The 18,919-nt window shown below is 41.0% G+C and overlaps 1 protein-coding gene across 1 annotated transcript in view; it reads left to right on the top strand.

The window, feature by feature from the left end:
• slco3a1a (solute carrier organic anion transporter family member 3A1a) overlaps positions 1–16,178 on the top strand; it is a 35,466-nt gene extending 19,288 nt beyond the window's left edge. The window contains exons 3-10 of the mRNA XM_069687080.1: positions 8,620–8,718; positions 8,793–9,065; positions 9,322–9,486; positions 9,592–9,790; positions 11,560–11,728; positions 12,187–12,359; positions 12,449–12,513; positions 14,473–16,178. Coding sequence (XP_069543181.1) covers positions 8,620–8,718; positions 8,793–9,065; positions 9,322–9,486; positions 9,592–9,790; positions 11,560–11,728; positions 12,187–12,359; positions 12,449–12,513; positions 14,473–14,825 — 1,496 coding nt within the window. The 3' untranslated portion in view covers positions 14,826–16,178. The remainder of the gene's footprint in view (positions 1–8,619; positions 8,719–8,792; positions 9,066–9,321; positions 9,487–9,591; positions 9,791–11,559; positions 11,729–12,186; positions 12,360–12,448; positions 12,514–14,472) is intronic.
• Positions 16,179–18,919: the final 2,741 nt, after the last annotated feature.

Genomic DNA, 18,919 nt, shown 5'->3' on the forward strand with positions numbered 1-18,919 from the left:
CGTGACCTCTCGGCAGCTCAGTTTGAGCCCGAGCTTGGCTTAACGCGACAGGGTGTCGAGGGGAAGGGAGCTGCTGAGAAGCCGGTGGGTCTGCAGGGCCGCAGGACCGGACGACGCTCGGCAGTAACCCGGCTGCTCATCCTCGGGGTCAGAATGCTAATAGTTTTAAACGTGCCTTTAAGCTGCACTTTTTATAAAGCGACCATATGGCATCAGTGAAACCGCTTCAACACTCGTCTGCTCCAGTGAAAGTAAGACGCTAACGAGGCGAGAGGACGCTGTTTTGATATCTTATCGCGGTCGGACGTGTGAGGAGGGCTGGTTTCAAATTTTAGATGTTTTGACGTAAGCGGAAGTCAAAGTAGGATGATCCTGATGTAATGGCATTTGAATCTGAGTTGAGAGCCGACTTTAAGCTTTGGCTTGTTATTCAGGTCATGGCTGTTTAGAGCCAACAGGGTTACTAAAGGGTACATCTGACCAACGAGCCATCTCACTGCTTTTCCCCCACTCATCCCCATTCAGAGCTGTGGCAATACGTTCATAATTAGTCGATCGAAAGTGATTGTCAGGGACTGTTATGATATTTGTTCATTTTTCAAGCCAAATCTTTTTCAGTTGTGCTGTGGAGTTGATGCTTTTGATACATTATATGATAGTAAACTTAATATTTTGGGGGTTTTGACTGGATTAAAGTAGTTTATTAAGCCAAAAATATCACTTTTAATGTGGGTGTATTTACATTTGAAATGAAGAATTATCCAAACGAACCTTTTGGATTATGTAAGAAAAATGCATTGGAAAGCTTTTTTTTGAAAGTTGACATTTTGGAGGTCTCAGAGGACGCAGCAAACATACTAATTTATCAAATTAAATGTGCGATGATACATAAAATTAGTTCTGCAGGATTCATAAGTTAATTTTTAATAACCCGAAGACTTCCTGCCGTCAGAGTGAATAATGTCCTCTCTGACAGGTGATGTTGACGCTGATACTAAAAGCCACTCAGGTGGGCTGAGACTTCACTTCCTGGGTGAAAGCTGCTGTCTGATGCTGTTAGTTCCTATTTATGGATCACTGAAGATCTGGCAGCCCTTAATATCATCTGTATTTCATCAACACAGACTTTATCTTAGAGGCGACTTCTGCCTGACTTTTACCTGTTTGCTATTTACCCTGTCTGCATGAGCACGGCTGAGTTGACATAACAGGTCCATAAAATGATGTCATGCTACAACCATGTCTTACTTTTGGGATTTTGGGTCACACTAAACAGATTCTAAAGTCAGTCTTAAGAGGATTTATCTCTTTAATTTGACTCATTTCCTGGCAGCAAGTTTGTTTTTGTTGTTGTTCACAGGTCCACATCTTGGGTGTCAACCAAATGTCAGGGAGTCAGTTGGTAAGAGTGTGCAGGATTACTGTGTTCGTATCATCAAAACACAGAGGAAGTGTTGCTTCAGCTCGATATTCTGAGAGAAATGTAAGATATGGATTTCGTCAGTTCCCCCCAGAGTGCCTGAAGACACACGACTTTGTGATAAAGATCAAACGCGACAGCAAAAAAAGTAGAGTAGTGAATATAAATGAAATAAAACTTGAGAAATTAAGGTCCTTAGTTTTTCAAGTTTCTGTTATTTTTGTCTGAAACATTTTATACGATAAACATGTGAATTGATATAAGAGATGACTGTGATCACAACTGATGACATCATGCAGGTTCAGTTTGTGTGAGTGTTTAGCAGACCCCTGCTGCGTTATTAGCAGATGGAGCAGATAGTAATTTGAGAGCTACATATTATGTAATGACATGCTTGGGTGCCTCTTACTTGTGAATGACGTTTGAACACCTCATAATGAGATGTCTTCTGAAGTGTTTGAGCTGAACTGCAGCAGGGTGTCAGTCATGAAATTGGACACATTCTGACGTGTTCCTCTCTAATCCTTCTGTAAAAAGTCCCTGTATAGTAATATAGAACGTATTGACCTGTAAAAACAAAACCGATACTAATTTTGGCTGTCATCTTTTCCAAAACCTAATCCAGGAGTTTTGTTGCCTTGACCTATAAACTAAACTAAACTGTAACCTTTTACACGTGTAACCAGGGGTTGGAAACATTGTGAAACTGACGCAGTTTGGTGAGCTGTGGGCACGAACATTTCTCTAGTAGGTTTCAGAAAAGATTGTGGTGTGGGTTAAAATACTGAGTCAACATTGACTTTAGGTTCCACACAGGGCTTTAACTGCAGTCTATTCAGTGAAAGCCCTGTGCTTAACCACTTCTCCCTAGATATACTTTAGTGTTTTTTATACTACCGTACACAATGCCATACAAAGCCTCACAAATCTAAGCTCATCGTATAGTACTTAGCATTAGCCACTAAACATTTTCCTCTGGTTTCTTGAATCAAGTGCTATGTGTACTGGGGAAATGTCCGTCAACAAACTGCCCTCAAAAGCAAGCTAATAAGTAACTACCAGCTAACATCACTAGCCAATAGAATGTTTTGCTAGCTAACATATTTCCACCACTGGCAGTATGTGGCCGAACATTCTTCCTCCTTTAGTCTCTCATTAGCAAGCAGTGAGGCAACAGGCTAGCTAACAATAACCAGCTAACAAGCATGGATGTATTACTAGAACTGAACTTCCTCCTTTAGGCCGATCATTAGCAAGCAGAAAAGCAACAGGCTAGCTAACAACATGCTAGCTAACAACAAGCCTGGATGTATTACAAGAACTGAACTTCCTCCTTTAGTCTCTCATTAGCAAGCAGCGAAGCAACAGGCTAGCTAACAATAACCAGCTAACAAGCATGGATGTATTACTAGAACTGAACTTCCTCCTTTAGACTGCCTCTCATTAGCAAGCAGCGAAGCAACAGGCTAGTTAACAACATGCTAGCTAACAACAAGCCTGGATGCATTACTAGAACTGAACTTCCTCCTTTAGGCCGATCATTAGCAAGCAGAAAAGCAACAGGCTAGCTAACAACATGCTAGCTAACAACAAGCCTGGATGTATTACAAGAACTGAACTTCCTCCTTTAGACTACCTCTCATTAGCAAGCAGCAAAGCAACAGGCTTGTTAACAACATGCTAGCTAACAATAACCAGCTAAGAAACATGGATGTATTACAAGAACTGAACTTCCTCCTTCAGACTACCTCCCATTACCAAACAAGCAGTGAAGCAACAGGCTAGCTAACGACATGCTAGCTCACATCAACCAGCAAACAAACATGGATGCTTTACCAGTTCATATCTTTGGTCATTAAATGTTCATTTATCTTACTTTTTCTATCCAAGTTTATAACAAGTTTATTACTAAATGGCTTTCAAACCACAGGTTAGAAACAGCAAACCAGAAAACATTGTAAAGTTAATGAGATTGTTGTTTATGAGCAGATGATGAGAGCTGAGAAAGTGTGTTTCCAGGAAGCAGACATAGGTGTATTGTGAGAGAGAAGGTGTTCCTCTGTTCTCTGGATCTTTGTGTCACTGTCAGCGTGAGTGATGCCACTTTACATCAGTGGACATGCAAAAAATGTCCTCTGCTCAATGGGACATCTGTGGCCTGTTAGAGTGTCTCTCCAGAGTCTCTTCAATCTTTAAAATGTCTTCTACACAGAGGATATGACCCTGAGATCTCTTTAAATCGTACAGTCATTCAAACTTTATAGGTCCCTTCTAATGTAAACTTGAAATCTTGTATCTCTCTCTCTTGTACTCTCCCTATGATGCGGAGAGCCGTGACTCTGGTTCTTGGATTTATCTATCAGTGATCATTTAGCTCACTCTCAGTTTCAGTCTGGCCCCTCGTGAAAGTGGCACAAGCTGTTGTTTGGCCTCCCACATCCCACTCTGCTCTTATTTAGCTCAAAGGATTACTGAACCAACTTGAGCAGGATTAAAGGAGAAGGAGAAGGAATTCCTTTTGTAAAGTGAGAGGAGGAAGTAAACTAAGGACGTCTGCAGGCGTAATACATCTGACATTTCGATTAGCATGAGCTGTTGAAGCTCACGCTGTGCTGGTTTATAATCTCAATCTCTTGGTTTAAATAGTCTAAAGTAACTAAACTTTGCAATTCTCGTTTTTTTTTATGCTTATTATCTTCATATCTGTGTCGAACAGCTTTGAATCTGCCTCTCTCTGGGTTTCAATAGACTCCACATTAATCTCAGGACTGATTTTATTCAGAGTCACAGTTATCATCACTTCTGTGATGGATAAATCTTTGCGCCTAACCAGTACAAAAGTCTATAAGATAAAGTTACTTGGAAACAGGCACATCCTTCTGTTGTAATTCTGTGAAGATAAATAGCATGACGTCCCGGAACTTACACCAAAACCACAAATGCCACGCGTGAAAAACTGACTCTGATCTAGTTTGCACGAGATAGGCCCTCAGTGGAAACCTCCCTCTTTGGAGGAACTGAGTGGGCATTTGTAAATTAAATATTTATTTTAAGTAAACTTTCTGAATGGAGTGCGTAGGATACGAGATGCATCTGTGGGTTAATTAATATCCGGAAAAGGGACAAGCATCATGGACAGCAGCTTTCCCTGTCTTTTCCTCTGGTCTCTAAACAAATTAGTGGGAGACAAAAACACTGGTGCCGAGCTTTGTAATTGAATTACATCTGACATGCTCCCCTGAGAGTATAATTCACAGGATACTAAAAGGCTCGAGCGATCTGCAACATGAACAAATTAGTTTGTTTTGTACTTATCTCCTAACAGGACTGCTGGAGGGGAAAAGGGATTTAGAGGCAGTTTTGGAGAAGTAGTGTATTACAAAGATTACCCACGGCTGTGGCCGTGTATTGTCCTTCATGGAGATTTAATGGGCTTTACTTTTCGGTTCTGTTTTTTTCTGTCTTCATCTTAATCCTGTCAGGACAAACAGGAAATATGGGCTTCTGAAGCTTCTACGGGTTGTTGTCTTTTAATTGTTGACCTGAGAGCAGGGTTCATTTTGAAATAACATAAAATGAGAATACAACAGCAGCACTAAGTTGGATGGGGAATGGAGATTTGTTAAAAAAGTTAATGTAAAAAGACAAAACCAGCTCCGAAATGTGATCATATTCACCTCCTCTGCTCTTTACTGTGAAGCTATACTTTGACATTTAGGAAATTAACCTAATTCTTCTTTTGTTCTTTCTTTACATCTGAATGTAAAGATCTATAGCCAAGAGCTGTTTGCGTTGCTTAGTGCAAAGTCTTAAAGCACCATATTGACTTCGAGCTGTAACGGCATTTCGAGAGTATCTAGCTTCCGTATCGTGACGTATTTCCGAGTGAAACAGGACGTGCAGGCGGGACATCTCATTAGAGGGATTTGATTTGATCGTTGAGAAAAGTGGGCGTAGACAGACGTTCTCCACAGCGCAGTAGCTAGCTAACTGACCGAGCTTTCTTGGTGCTCTGCAGCTAAATGTTGCAGATTGATTGGTTGAAATTGTTTGGTGCTAACTACCGTAAGCACGCGTGAAATTTAGTTCTACCTGAAGAAAAAATGATCGGATTTTGATATAAGAATACGAAGAAAAGGATTTTCTGTATTTTTTTTTTGGCCTATATTGTCAAATAGCACAATATTACCGGGGATGTGATCTAAAAGGATTAAAATGACATTTTTCATTTCACCTCGACTTTAATGCCAAGCTAAGCTAAATGACTAATGGTTGTATCATCATAACAAACAGACACATGAATGGTATCGATCTTCTCACCTAGCTAAAGGTACAGTAACGAAGCAACATCTAGCACTTATTTATCTTAGCTTAGCAAAAAATAGTGGAAATGGGGAAACAGCTAGCTCAGTAACATCAAAAAGAGAAAGTGTAAAGATGAAAGGTTTTTGTTTAGGGGCCACAGTGACTTCCTGGAGTCTCTGCTGATTGCCTAGCTAGCTGTTTCTCCTTGCTTCAAGTGTTTGCGCTAAGCTAAGCTAATCACCTGAGGGCTCTTCTGCCGTACTTGATGGAATTACAATTTATTTTCCAAAACTTTTCTGTTTTGGCTAATTTAATAAAGACTGAAAATCAAAGAAAGCTTTTAGTGCTTCTAATTTACCGTACAGATTTTGTGCCGCACTATTTCCTGACCGTCCATTTCCTGGACCAACAGCTGGTTGTCTGGCTAGCTGTATTTCCCTGCTTATAGTTTTTGCTCTAAGCTAATTACGTTAAGGCTTTAGCTCCATACATAAATTATCTTCTCACCTTAGTTTTCAGTTAGGTGGAGGTTAAAAAAACACTTTGGTTATGTTTTGACTACAAGTCCCAGTTTGTGTTGATGCTAGCTTAATCCCCTTGTGAGAGACTCAACTTGCTGCATGCTCTGCTCCTTTGCTGCTTTAACCTTTAGACAAAAAAGAAAAAAGTCCGATCTATTTTTTCTTTCATGTGAAGATTATCGTTGCTTGTTTCTTGTGCAGAAGCAGCAGATTGATAAGGAGCCACACTCCGTCGTAGATTATCAATCTTTGCCACATGCGAGACTCGCACTGTGGCACAACGTTATCATCAAGCAGACAGAGTTTCTTAAAGCAACGAGGTGCAGGCACGAACATTTATCCTCTCAGTGGTCGTGGACTCGTGGGCTTGCTGAGCTATCATCCCCTGGAAGGTGATTTCACTAACTGAATTTCCCCTTTTCGGCTTCCTGTGGTGAAAGCAATTGTGATGTTGTTGCTATGAGAAGACAACACTCAGTTTCTAAGGAAACACTCGAAACCGAGAGAGCACAGGCCTCATTTGCAACACCACAGGCAAAATTTTCACATAGCGACTGCAGCCCTCCTTCATGAAAGTGCTGTTAAACTGCAGTTTCATTGGTCTCCAGCCACAGCAGCTCTTCCTGTGTGTCTACACTGTATGTGTTTGTGGATATGAATCGCTCTGTCTGTATGTGTTAGAGCTGCTGTTTTAGCTGAGTTGTTTAAACTTTGATTTTAGATCTGGCACTCTTTAATCCAGATCGTCAGCAGAGGAAATAAGTCTTAGTCATACGAGTACAAAACCACAAGATCTAGCTGAAGGAAGAGGTAAAAAAAAAAAAGCTGTCACTCTCTGGCGCCTAGTAGATGCACAACTGTATGTGTTAATATCCATGCCGGTCAGACTGTCAACCGCAAGGATGTTTCAGTTAACAAATAAAGAAGTTACACACACACACAACATGAAATTCAACTTTCTCTTTCATTTCACTCCTTGTTTTGCCTAAATGAGTCCACATTGTGGCAGTGAGCCCGCCTAACGAATCTGTGAGCCATTTCCTTTATGTGAAGAATAAACTACGATGTGAATGAGGCAACAATCGTGTGAACGCGTTGACACCCTTCCGATGTGGGTGGTCAGGGCAGGAAGCAGACCGTGCATTCAGTCTAACAGAGACATATGAAGCTTAGTCACAGTTTCCATGCTCGTTCATTTTAAGTGGCTGCTCCTGGCATCCAAACAACGTCTCACTGCAGGCGCTGTGCTAATAGCAGCGATGTTCAGGGCAACCAGCAGCCAGTAAAGGGGATGTTTGTGATGCTGCAGGGCAACTACAGGAACTGGAATAGAAGAGATGATTTCATTTTAGTTTGATGGTAAAGTACCATCCCAGCATTAGTCAAACTTTATTGGAAGATCTGGTCCGTCTCTGTGCTAGATACAGTCCAACGCTCCATCCTGCAGTCTAATAATACCACACATCACAGGACACACAGCCAGGGAGAAATTTGTCTCCCAAATTGAGCTTTGAGTCTTCATTATCTGCTTGCAGTCTGAGTCACAGAGCCAGACTCTCGCCCCGCTGACAGCGCTCTAATGAGGATTTTGGACTACATTTATATCTCCAGCTGCTCGCTAGAGCGGTCTGAGACAAAACAACTGGTTCCTGTAGTCAGGTGTCTTCCTCACGGTGTGTTTGGATCTGTTTGTTCACTGCGTTAACCTGCCAGGAGGCTGAGCCATGTGATCATAATGAGCGCAGTCACACTGTGTGTGATGCCACCACTGCTGCACTTGCCTTGTAGTTTAAACTGGCTAATTTAATCTTTCATGACAGCCCAAAAGGTTTCCCTGTTTGCCGTCTTGTTTCAGAGTGGAAGGTTTGGAAAAGGCCACTTAAGAGTGAAGCTACAATAAAACAAAAATGGCTTCTAAATCGTCTTACTGCTCTGCATTCATAAAGACATGTCAATTTTAAAACTTTTTTTGTTCAGTCTGAATGAATTCACTGGCATTTTTGCATGCAGCAGTGGACTTGAGCTTTAATAAACACAAAAATATCTCAATTATCAACAATATATGTGCAAAAGTTGATGTGAAGTTATTGAATATTGTGCTTGGAGGCAAATCTATTGAAATGTGTCGGCCTGTAGAATTTGTTTGCATAAGATAGAAGGGATTCCTTATAAATCTTTTGTTCACCAGACGTGCTTTATGGCATTATCCAGAAGGCATTAACCGTATTACATAGACTATCTCAAGATGTTTCTCACTTAAGTGTAAAATTCATGGCTGTTACAACAAAACCTGCCTCTTGAAACATGTCTCTGATCGTGTCAGATGAATGACATTAGACCCAAACATTGAAGTTGATATTCGTCTCTGTGCAGGAATCCTCTTCTCCACGCTGGTGTTCGGCCCCGCCTGTGGCTTCATCCTCGGCTCCCTCTGCACTAAGTTCTATGTGGATGCCATCTTCCTCGACGCCAGTGAGTTTTCTCCCCTTGAACGTTATTTTTTCTGTGTGCGTGTGGTGTGCTGACGGTGCTGCTTCTCTCCACAGGTAAGCTGAACATCACTCCAGACGACCCGCGGTGGATCGGGGCCTGGTGGGCAGGCTTCCTCCTGTGTGGTGCCTTACTCTTCTGCTCCGCTATCGTGATGTTCGGCTTCCCTCAGTCGCTGCCGACCAAGGAGAGAGAGGAAGGGACAGAGAGCGAGCAGGCTATGCTTCCTCCGTCTCTGAATTCAGAGTATGAGACTCCAAAGTCCAGCAATGGGCTTGTGCGCAACCACGAGCCTGCCAACAGCCCCACCTGCTGTCAGCAACTCAGGGGTGAGTGTGCAAGAAACAGTGCTTTACTGTTGAGTTAAAATGCAAGGAAAATACACATTCTGTTAGTTTTAAAATGCATGACATATATGGGTCTTTTTATTTTCTATAACTTTATTTGTATTGTAGAACATTTTATCATTTTTTTTGTATATATTTATTTGCCAAACAAATATAATAAAAGACATAAAGACAGCAAGAGATGTCTGTGTGCTCATGCTCAAATATTAATGCTCATCCTTTCTTATTCCTTTATCAGTGATCCCCAAGGTGACCAAACACCTCCTGTCAAACCCGGTGTTCACCTGCATCATTTTGGCCGCCTGTATGGAGATCGCTGTCGTGGCCGGCTTTGCAGCCTTCCTGGGGAAATACCTCGAGCAGCAGTTCAACCTCACCACCACCTCAGCAAACCAGCTGCTAGGTCCGTCTGCACAGCACACCTGCACAAGCACACACACATACACAGCCTCATGCATTTGTTGAACAGGGTTATAAAGAGGCTTTGGCACAACTTTTATTTTGAAAGGTATGACAGCCATTCCATGCGCATGTCTGGGGATCTTCATGGGCGGTCTGCTGGTGAAGAAGCTGAACCTGTCGGCGCTCGGAGCCATCCGCATGGCCATGCTGGTCAATCTGATCTCCACTGCGTGCTACGTCTCCTTCCTGTTCCTGGGCTGTGACACTGGGCCTGTCGCCGGGGTGACGGTCCCATACGGCAACGGGTAAGAGAACGTCAAAAATAAGACTTTGGAAGATGACAAAAGATATGTTGTTTGTCCCAAATAAACCAGGGGAAAATCACTAGGGGATCAGTATTACTCTTTTATTTTGATAGATGAAGTAAATTTTAAAACGCCTTGGCCTGCTCCCTTTAAGTGCAACATAGTCAACCTGTTTTTAAGTTATCTGGTTTCAGAAAGTTGAACTTCCTGGATAACTGGTCTCATAACGGGCTCTGTTCACCCAAGATTTTTCAGGTTTAGCTAAGAGTCAAATTTCTGTTTTTTTTTAACAACTGAACAATCACATGAAATCTGCAGCAGATCAAGGACATGTGTGCATCTAAGTTCAGATGAAATTTGTGATCCTAAAGAAACAAAACCTCCAGACTTTATATTACAAACAATATACCACAGATCATGTGGAGTTAGATTAACAGTTTTAGCAACTTTTAATTCCCTGAATTTTAAAAGAGATGTACTGGGAAGATTTTGTCCTATATGGAAGCAGTTATTCCAATAAATAAACATGAGCAGTAACTCTGTTGCCAAGGTTACAGGACTTTATCGGAGGTGAGCAGCAGAGGGTCTAAATGTGAAAATAAAAATTCTTATCACCACCGCCGGTCATTGGGGCACAGAGCGCTTACTTTTTATTCAAACAACTTTGTGTCATCTAATCGAGTCTATAAAAAGATTTTCCATCCAGAAAGCGGCCTTGTGTCGCTCCGGGCGGCACGGACTGAATACAGAAACAAAAGACTCAGTCATCCGTCCCTTCAGAGAGTTTAAGGACAAAATTATAGTGAAACAGGATATTTAATTTACTTTTTTATCAATGAACTGACTTCATTTATTATTATTTATTCATTAAATTCTTCTATGATTAATCTTGAAGTACACTCCTGTATTAATCTATGTTGTTATTCAGCCTTTTTTTAATGCTGGGAACTATTTAACATTTTTCAATATTGATGGCCATACAACACTAAAGTTCTTTTACGTAACCTTTTTTTTAATTATTTGATGAATATACAAACAATTATTCTTATCCGAAAAATGCACAACTCATAATGTCAATAACTTTACCCCTTAAAAAGAAGAAGAAACCGTGATAAAAGTTAGTTAAATAAAATAACCTTAATGAAGGGGCAGTCATTGTTTCTTTACACAGTCACATCTTACAAAGAACACACACTGTATGGATGCACAATCAAATCTACTTGCTTTTTGTACAGCATGAAAGTGTAAGGGCGCCTCCTGTCGAGTGTTCCTCTTCTTCTTTTGGTTAAACCTCTTACTGTAGCTCACTGAGCCAGTGATTAATCAGCGGTTGGTAAAGATCCTTAAAGCTGATGTCATTTCCTTTTATTTTGGCGCCGAGCCTCTTCATTGGAATAGAGCCAAAAAGAAGTCTGTCACTGTGTTAGTAGGAGGTTTGCGTGGATACATTTCAACAGAATTCACTTTCTAAGGCTTTTTTTTTACTGGTTTTAAAAAGTAATAAGTTTGATATCCTGCCAATACCCAATGTTCTTGCTTTTTTAAACTTTTGTCTGAATGGTGCAGAAACACTTTATCCTTTACTACTTCTGGATTTTTTAACCTGAACCCAGTGCAGTGCAGTTTCCATGGAGATGTTAAAAGTGAACCATAGTATCGCTGATAAAGGGCAGAGAGCACTGCTTTGATTTTGTTTGTAGCTCTTACAGAGATGGGTGGTACTTCCAGCAGGAAAGGTCACTGAGGTTTCTGTCTGCGTCTCCTTTCAGGACTCTGCGTGTGGGTGAGAAACCAGAAGCTCAGTGCATCAGTCAATGCAACTGCTTCACCTCCTCCATCAGCCCCGTGTGCGGGTCCAACGAGGTCACCTACCTGTCCGCCTGCTTCGCCGGCTGCACCCGAACAGGAAGCTCTCAGACCACGTCGAACAAATCTCAGGTCTGTACCATAAGACCGTCTAACATTAGTGATCAGTAGGGGGCAGTCATTTATCTGATTGTACGGCAGATAATCAAAACTTTTCTTTGAACTTGTTCTTCATACTTTGAGTTTAAAGTTCAAAGTGTTTCGTGGTTCTTTCGTCAGCTATCACATCTTAGCAAATCAAGTTATAGGATGGTTGTTTCTAGATCAGATGCCGACTGCAGATTAGAGTCTTCTATATTCAAATCACATGCAGCATTTCTCTCCGCTCAGCAGCACAGAATATCTCTATAACTGCCGCCTCACTGCAGCAGCTTTAGCAGTCATTTTGTGCAGGTATAAAGTACACAACAAGGTTTTCCTTTAAATGTTAAGGTTTGCACCAGCTATCACATGTTTCCCCTGTAATTTCTTATTGTTCAAATCACTCTTGTATGAACCCTCTCATGTTCTCTCCCCCCCCCTCCCCACAGAACCTGACGGGATGTGCCTGTGTGTCCTCTGAGAGTGAAACCGCCACGGCAGTTCCAGGGAAATGTCCGACGCCAGGCTGCCAGGAGTCGTTCCTCATCTTCCTGTGTGTGATCTGCGCCTGCAGCCTGGTCGGAGCCATGGCCCAGACTCCCTCTGTTATCATCCTGATCAGGCATGTTGTGGACATAAATGAATAAGTGATGCAGCGGTTCTAAATGGAAAAACATGATTAGTGATTTGTCCTTTCTGCTTCTCTTGAAGGACTGTGAGCCCTGAACTCAAATCCTACGCACTTGGAGTGTTGTTTCTGTTGCTGCGACTCCTGGGTGAGGACTTTAAAGAACTTTTATCAGAGAGCACATTCATTTTAGAAACTATGTATCTGGGTTTATACTCAAAATAGCAGAATGGTGCAAGTTAAAAAAAAGACAAATGCGCATTCAGTTGTGGAACGAGGAACAGGTGTTCTGTGCCTTAAAGAGAGATAATGTCACATTATTTTTGGCTGACCGCCGGGGTGAGTGAGTGAGTGAGTGAGTGAGTGAGTGAGTCATGGTACTTTCCGAGCCACATAAAGTAAGAAGAAATAACAACAACAACGGCCCGGGAAGCACTTGCAAGCAGTGTTTACAAACGAGGGGAGTCAGAATTCCAGATCGGGCTTTTACTTTGAAAAAGCATGCTGGAAGTGTTGACCTACTTTACTCTCCATGCCTGTGACTTTTACTACAGGAAGAGATGTTAATATTGCTGTCAGAGATCCATAGGACACAATTCATTTCCACCCTGTATTTTGACCGAGAACCGCGCGTGTCACGCCAGCACCGTGAAGACTCTCATCTGTTTTCATACATTTCAAATGAAAATGAACACGTGTCCCGCAGCCGTCACGCACACGCCACTCTTCCAGTGTTGCCCACAAAAGCTCACATTGACCTCATGCGGTCAGCCACATGCTAGTTTTTGACCTAGTCTTGTTGAGTGTCAACGGAGGACATGGTTTTCAATTATATTTTATTCAGTATTCATGCTGACAATAACAGATATGGGACGTTATCAAGAAAAGTTTGTGTTATGTGTGGGCTCAAATTGTTACTGTATTCATGCTAAATCCAACATCTTCATGTTGGTGATGAGACAGACACATATGACTCTTATACTTTTTCTCCACTCTTCCACGCTATTTTGTTTTAGGGAAGGGACTTTTTTTAGATTTGGGGAAATGGCCTTATTCTCTGTCGTGAGTCTAATAAGAACATTTATCTCCAGACAGTCAGACGAGCTGTTTTCCCCTGTTCCCAGTCTTTATCCTATTCTAAGCTGACCGGTTGCTTACTGTAGCTGCATATTAACTGCACATACATAGGAGTAGTTACAGTCTTCTCCTCAGAAGTTATATGACCTAGATTTAATCAGGTTATTGAGATCAACTTTGTTGCAAGAGAGACCTGAGTATAGTAGAGGGACAGAAAATAACATGTACAAAGAAATAAGTTAAGCACATGTAGATACAAAGAATAAGCAGACATAACAAAAGCACCTTTGCTGCATTGTAAACCCTTGAGAGTTTGTCGTTCAATGTACATGATGCAAATTAAAAAGTCAACCAGTCACAGACCTAGCAAAAGGACTTAAAAAAAAAGAACACTTCATCTAACCATTAGGAACAACACGACCAGAAATAACATTGAAAACATAACTAGACGTAACAAAAGCACAAACAGCAAGTTTGAAGTTTAAAACCAGTCAGAGGGATGAGTACATTTAAAGGGGGGTATTATGCTAATTTCAAGCTTCATATTTCACTCTGTGATACCTGTGGAGTAGCTTAGCATAATTCACAGAAACTCAGCCCTCATACAGCCTCTGCATGAAACAACTCAGTCAGCTCTGTCCCTTTAAGAAACCCCTCCCCCTACAAGCCCACTTTCCTCTGATTGGCCAGCTCTCAGAGGCCTGCTGAGGTTGCGCTTTGTGACGTCGCAACTTCACCCACGTTTAGTATGGACGTCCAACATTGTAACATTATATATGTCTTAAAATGTGAAACAGCATAACACCCCCTCTTTAAGTTTTAAAATCCTCTGTTTTTTCCAATTATAAGGTGTAAAGTTGTGGATGGCATTTTTCCCAGAGTAGTAAACGGAGTAAAACAGGCCTGAGATGGGGTCTGCTAAGCAGAGGTTTAAATATGAGAAGAGAGGAGGATATGTATTAGTTTTTCAAGTTGATTTAATTTGGTGAAAACAAAGTTTTTGTCCTCATTCAGTGTTTCTGTCTCACAGGTTTCATCCCCCCTCCTCTGATCTTCGGTGCTGGGATCGACTCCACCTGCCTTTTCTGGAGTTCAGACTGCGGCGATAAGGGCGCCTGCCTGCTGTACGACAACGTAGCCTACAGGCATCTGTACGTGAGCCTCGCCATCATCCTCAAGAGCGTGGCTTTCCTCCTCTACGCCACCACATGGTATTGCTTACGCAGGAACTACAAGAAGTACATCAAGACTCACGAGGGTCACATGACGTCCACCGAGTTTTACCCGTCGCTCACAGACGGCCCCAAACTAGTGGACAGGACAAAATTTATTTATAACCTAGAGGACCACGAGTTTTGTGAGAATATGGAGTCAGTTTTATAGTTTGCTACACAACAAAAGGACAATGAGGACATTTATACTCTCTCAAATGAACATTTGATGCTTTTATTCTTCTTCTCTTGAAGAAATACATTTGTTTTTTGATAACGGCAATCTATTTAACAGCTCGTTCAGGTCACAGGAGAAGTTTCGTTTCCTCTTCTTCGGTAAGCTTTCAAAAGGGTCCATTTTTAGTCGTTTACGTACCAGCAAGGTGTTGTCCGGTGTCGCTGGTGAACTCCTGTGTTGACTTTGGTGGTAGACGACATCTGCAGTATTGTCTGGCTCAGTCCTAGTCGGTTATTAGCAAGTGGACATGATGTTACTGCAACTATAGCTGCCATATTGTTTTAGGTCTGTCATGATTCCAGTGTTGAGTGTGAAGATGACAGTTTCCTTTCAGTCAGTGCACTGTGTGTTCTGCCTGTCACACTCTCTCAATAATGAGATTTTTTTGATTAAAAAAAAAGTTTGGGTGATTTTTCTGTTACTCATATTTAAAAGTTGCCAACTAATACTGTAGTTTTACTTCGATGCAGGAAAACGAGAGCAGACTACCCGCACTGGGATGTTTTAGTGGCCTATTAGATGTCTAAATGTCCAAAAATTAAATCGAATACCTTTAAACGATAGTTTCCATGTTAGGATGCATCAGTTTGTCGTTCTCTTGCTGGATCACAGGCACCGTTTTTGATACTGTTTAGACTAGACTGTGAAGTCAGTTGGTGTCTGATACGTCCATGTTTATGACTAGTTTTGTGTCAGGCTGCAGGTTTGTCTCTCATCACAGCAGTTTGTTTGATTTCCATGTTTGTTCTACATCTGCAGAGTTTATTCAGCCTGATATGTCTTAATAAGGGATTATTAAAGAAGAATGTGCGAAGAAGAAAGATGTTTGGAATTTAAGTCAAAAAGATAAGGAGTAATATATTTGTTTTATTAGGCCCAGGATGTTTTATTAGATTGTATTTGAGAGGACGATATAAATTATATATAATCTAATATCTGAGATGTGTGTGTTTGATGTCACAGAAGATTTGGGACAAGTCATAGCGATGAAAGTAGTTTCTTGCAATAAAGACCAGTCTTCATACTAGGCCTGTAGTGTCTGGATACAAGTTACAGAAACGGTTCAGGAAGCTGTGCGTGCAAAGGCAAAGACGGTAAACATCACCAACCACACACTGGATTTATTCCTGGACTGCTTTTAAAGGAAATCTTGAATGCAGCGCGGCACATGCGACCTGTTACTCTCCTGATCTCTGCAGTTACAGTTTGGACATTGTCCCTTTTCTTACACTTTTTGTATGGCAACATATTGTTTATTTTACTCTGGAAATAAATTATTTTTCAGAAAACAAATTAAAATTTGAGTGTTTTTAAATTCCTTTTTGTAGAATTTGTCATTTTAGAGAGCTGCTTTGTTTCTTTTTCGCATAAAGGGTTTTATTTTCAAAACAAAACAATCACACAACAGACATATATTCACAAAACAACGTACAATGAAAAAGACAAATTATGACATCTATATGCAGAAGCAAAAAATATAACTTGAAAAAGGATGTTATGTATGAAATAGAAGTATGGCAAGATAAAAACATTAAAAAAATAGGATTGTTTCCGTAGTTGTCCTAGCCACAAAAATTCAGAGATTACGAGAATAAAATTGTAATTTTAAGAGATGTCATAATGATTAGCCAATATGTTATTTTGAAGAGCAGCCAGCCACCTGCACTAAAATGACTAAAATCACGAGTCATTTTCAGATGGTAAATGGACTTTACTTACATAGCGCTTTTCTAGTCTTGGCGACCACTCAAAGCTGCTTTTACACTACATGTCACCTTCACCCCTTCACACACTGATGGCAGTGGCTGCTACGTAAAGTGCCCAACTGTCAATCAGTTATCACATTCATACCCGTTGGCTATGCCACTGGTCTTGCCCAAGGAAACTTTGACATGTAGCCTGAGAGAGCTGGGGATCGAACCTCTGACCTTCCGATTGAAAGATGACCGACTCTACCACTGAGCCACAGCTGCCCCGAATTCAAATAAAATAACTTTTCAGAGTCCTGATACTTACGACAAAGTGGTGCTCATATGCCAAAAGATGAAGTATTCGTTATTGTGAAACCCAATCTAAAGTACTAAACTATATGCTTCCATGCCACCGGGTGTGTTCAATAGATAAAGCTCTGGCTAAAGCTGTATTAAGCCTCCTGTACAGTCATTTAGAATACGTTTATAAGATGCTTACTGCTCCTTCTCTTACAACCCTATTCTCGTAATTTCTTTTCTTTAATGTCATCCTAATACTCCATCGTAGGCCTACCCCAAATTATGATGTTAGCAAAGACTGCACCTCCTTTTATTAAATTGGAGATGTACAGGAAAGTTGACAAATATCATTCAATGTACAATTATTAGATTTTCACATGATTTAATTCCAAAAGAAGAAAAAGAAAGTGTAATACAAATCTACATTTTATGATGAACACCTGGCTTGATAAACTACATACTGTATAGAATCACATTATGCATTGTTATAACTATAAAAAAGGGAATTGCATGAAGTTCTCAGCTGTCAGCATCGCGCTCCATCACATTTGCTCGATGTTGCACTAAGTGCTCACTCAGTCCGATGTGAAGTATTGAGCTGAGAAATTTAATGGACCACACGAGCACAAAGAGTTCTCACGTCGTGATTCGCACAGCAGATTTAAAGCTTCCAGTTTAGATGTTTGCATTCAGTCACTGTACATATAGTAAATCAAGCAGCTACACATTTAAGTATATGGACAGTAAGAGAAGCCGAACAAAGACTCTTTTCATCCACTAAGCAGAATTTCCCACGTTTTATCGCCCATTCAAAAGCTGCAGAACTGTCAGCAGCTTCCAGTGTAGATGAACATGATCATTGGTACTGATATATATTGATATTTATTGATACATTTCAGATTGCAAACACAGCTGAGGGGAAGGGAAAAAGAATAAGGCCAAAACAAGTTTATTTGAACAGCCCCTCTCAACAACAAGGCAATGTGATGTACTTGGCCTATTAACAACACACACCATCATGATGGGATACATGTTAACCTAATCAACCAATACAGACATAACCAGGAAGTTTTTACTGTAACATTTTCACCAAACATTTTATATGAGCAACAAATAAGAGATAACATTTCTTTGTGGTACGACCACGATCCCAAAATTCCTCCAATTAGTGTCTGACCCGAGTCGGTCACAGCAGCGGAGACTCGGTGGAGTTCGGTTTAGTGCGTGCTGCCATGTTGCTTTCACACAGAGCACATTTTGTGTGCTGCGAGTTGGAAGAATGATCAGAGGAGCTTGTGCTTGAAATTTTTTTAATGAATCAAAATAAAAGCTGAAGCGGCTCCGCTCTGCCAAAGCTGCACTTTAATTTTTCAGTTCAAAACAAACCACAAAAGAAGCACAAAGATTTATCAAGGCGGCATGTCATCTTCAAACAGATACACGTGAACACGGGCTGCTGGACGCGAATGAATCCCACAGTTTCATTGAATCATCTCTGTGGGATTAAATGAATAATTGATACTGTGTAAACGATAAATTATAAATTACAACTTCATTTAAAACATTAGCTAATGTGCAGAAGAAGCAAAAGAAAGAGCATCTTATGAAGACATTGTGTCATGTTTAAGAGTGTGTCATGTGTTTCCTGTGTGTGTGGATCTCAGGTGGTTGTAACGTCTAATAATAGCACAATGTCACTCTTCAACAAGACAAGAAAAGGCGCTCTAGTGTGACAACAGCATCAGTATCAGCAGCATCTGCCTCAGAGAACAACAGTCTGTGATACACACCTCCCTCCTGATGCTCGTCACTTCAAAGAGACACAAAATGCTACTGTGAGACTCCGGGAAAAGTGTCCCCGCTGAAAGTCGAAACACAGAAGAAGGCAGCGAGCTCGAAATAGAAGCTGCTGCTGCTGCAGGCGAGAGTTTTCTCTTTCAATCAAGAGGCGTCAATTAGCCTAATGGGTGCTTCAGGAAGACGAACTGTTATACAACATCTCAAGCGGGAAAAATAAGGCGATAAATTCTCGGTGGA

This window comes from Semicossyphus pulcher, unplaced genomic scaffold (assembly GCF_022749685.1).
Source record: "Semicossyphus pulcher isolate SPU_LCO1_2020_fin unplaced genomic scaffold, fSemPul1.0.p SCAF_8, whole genome shotgun sequence".
NCBI classification, from domain to species: Eukaryota; Metazoa; Chordata; class Actinopteri; order Labriformes; family Labridae; genus Semicossyphus; species Semicossyphus pulcher.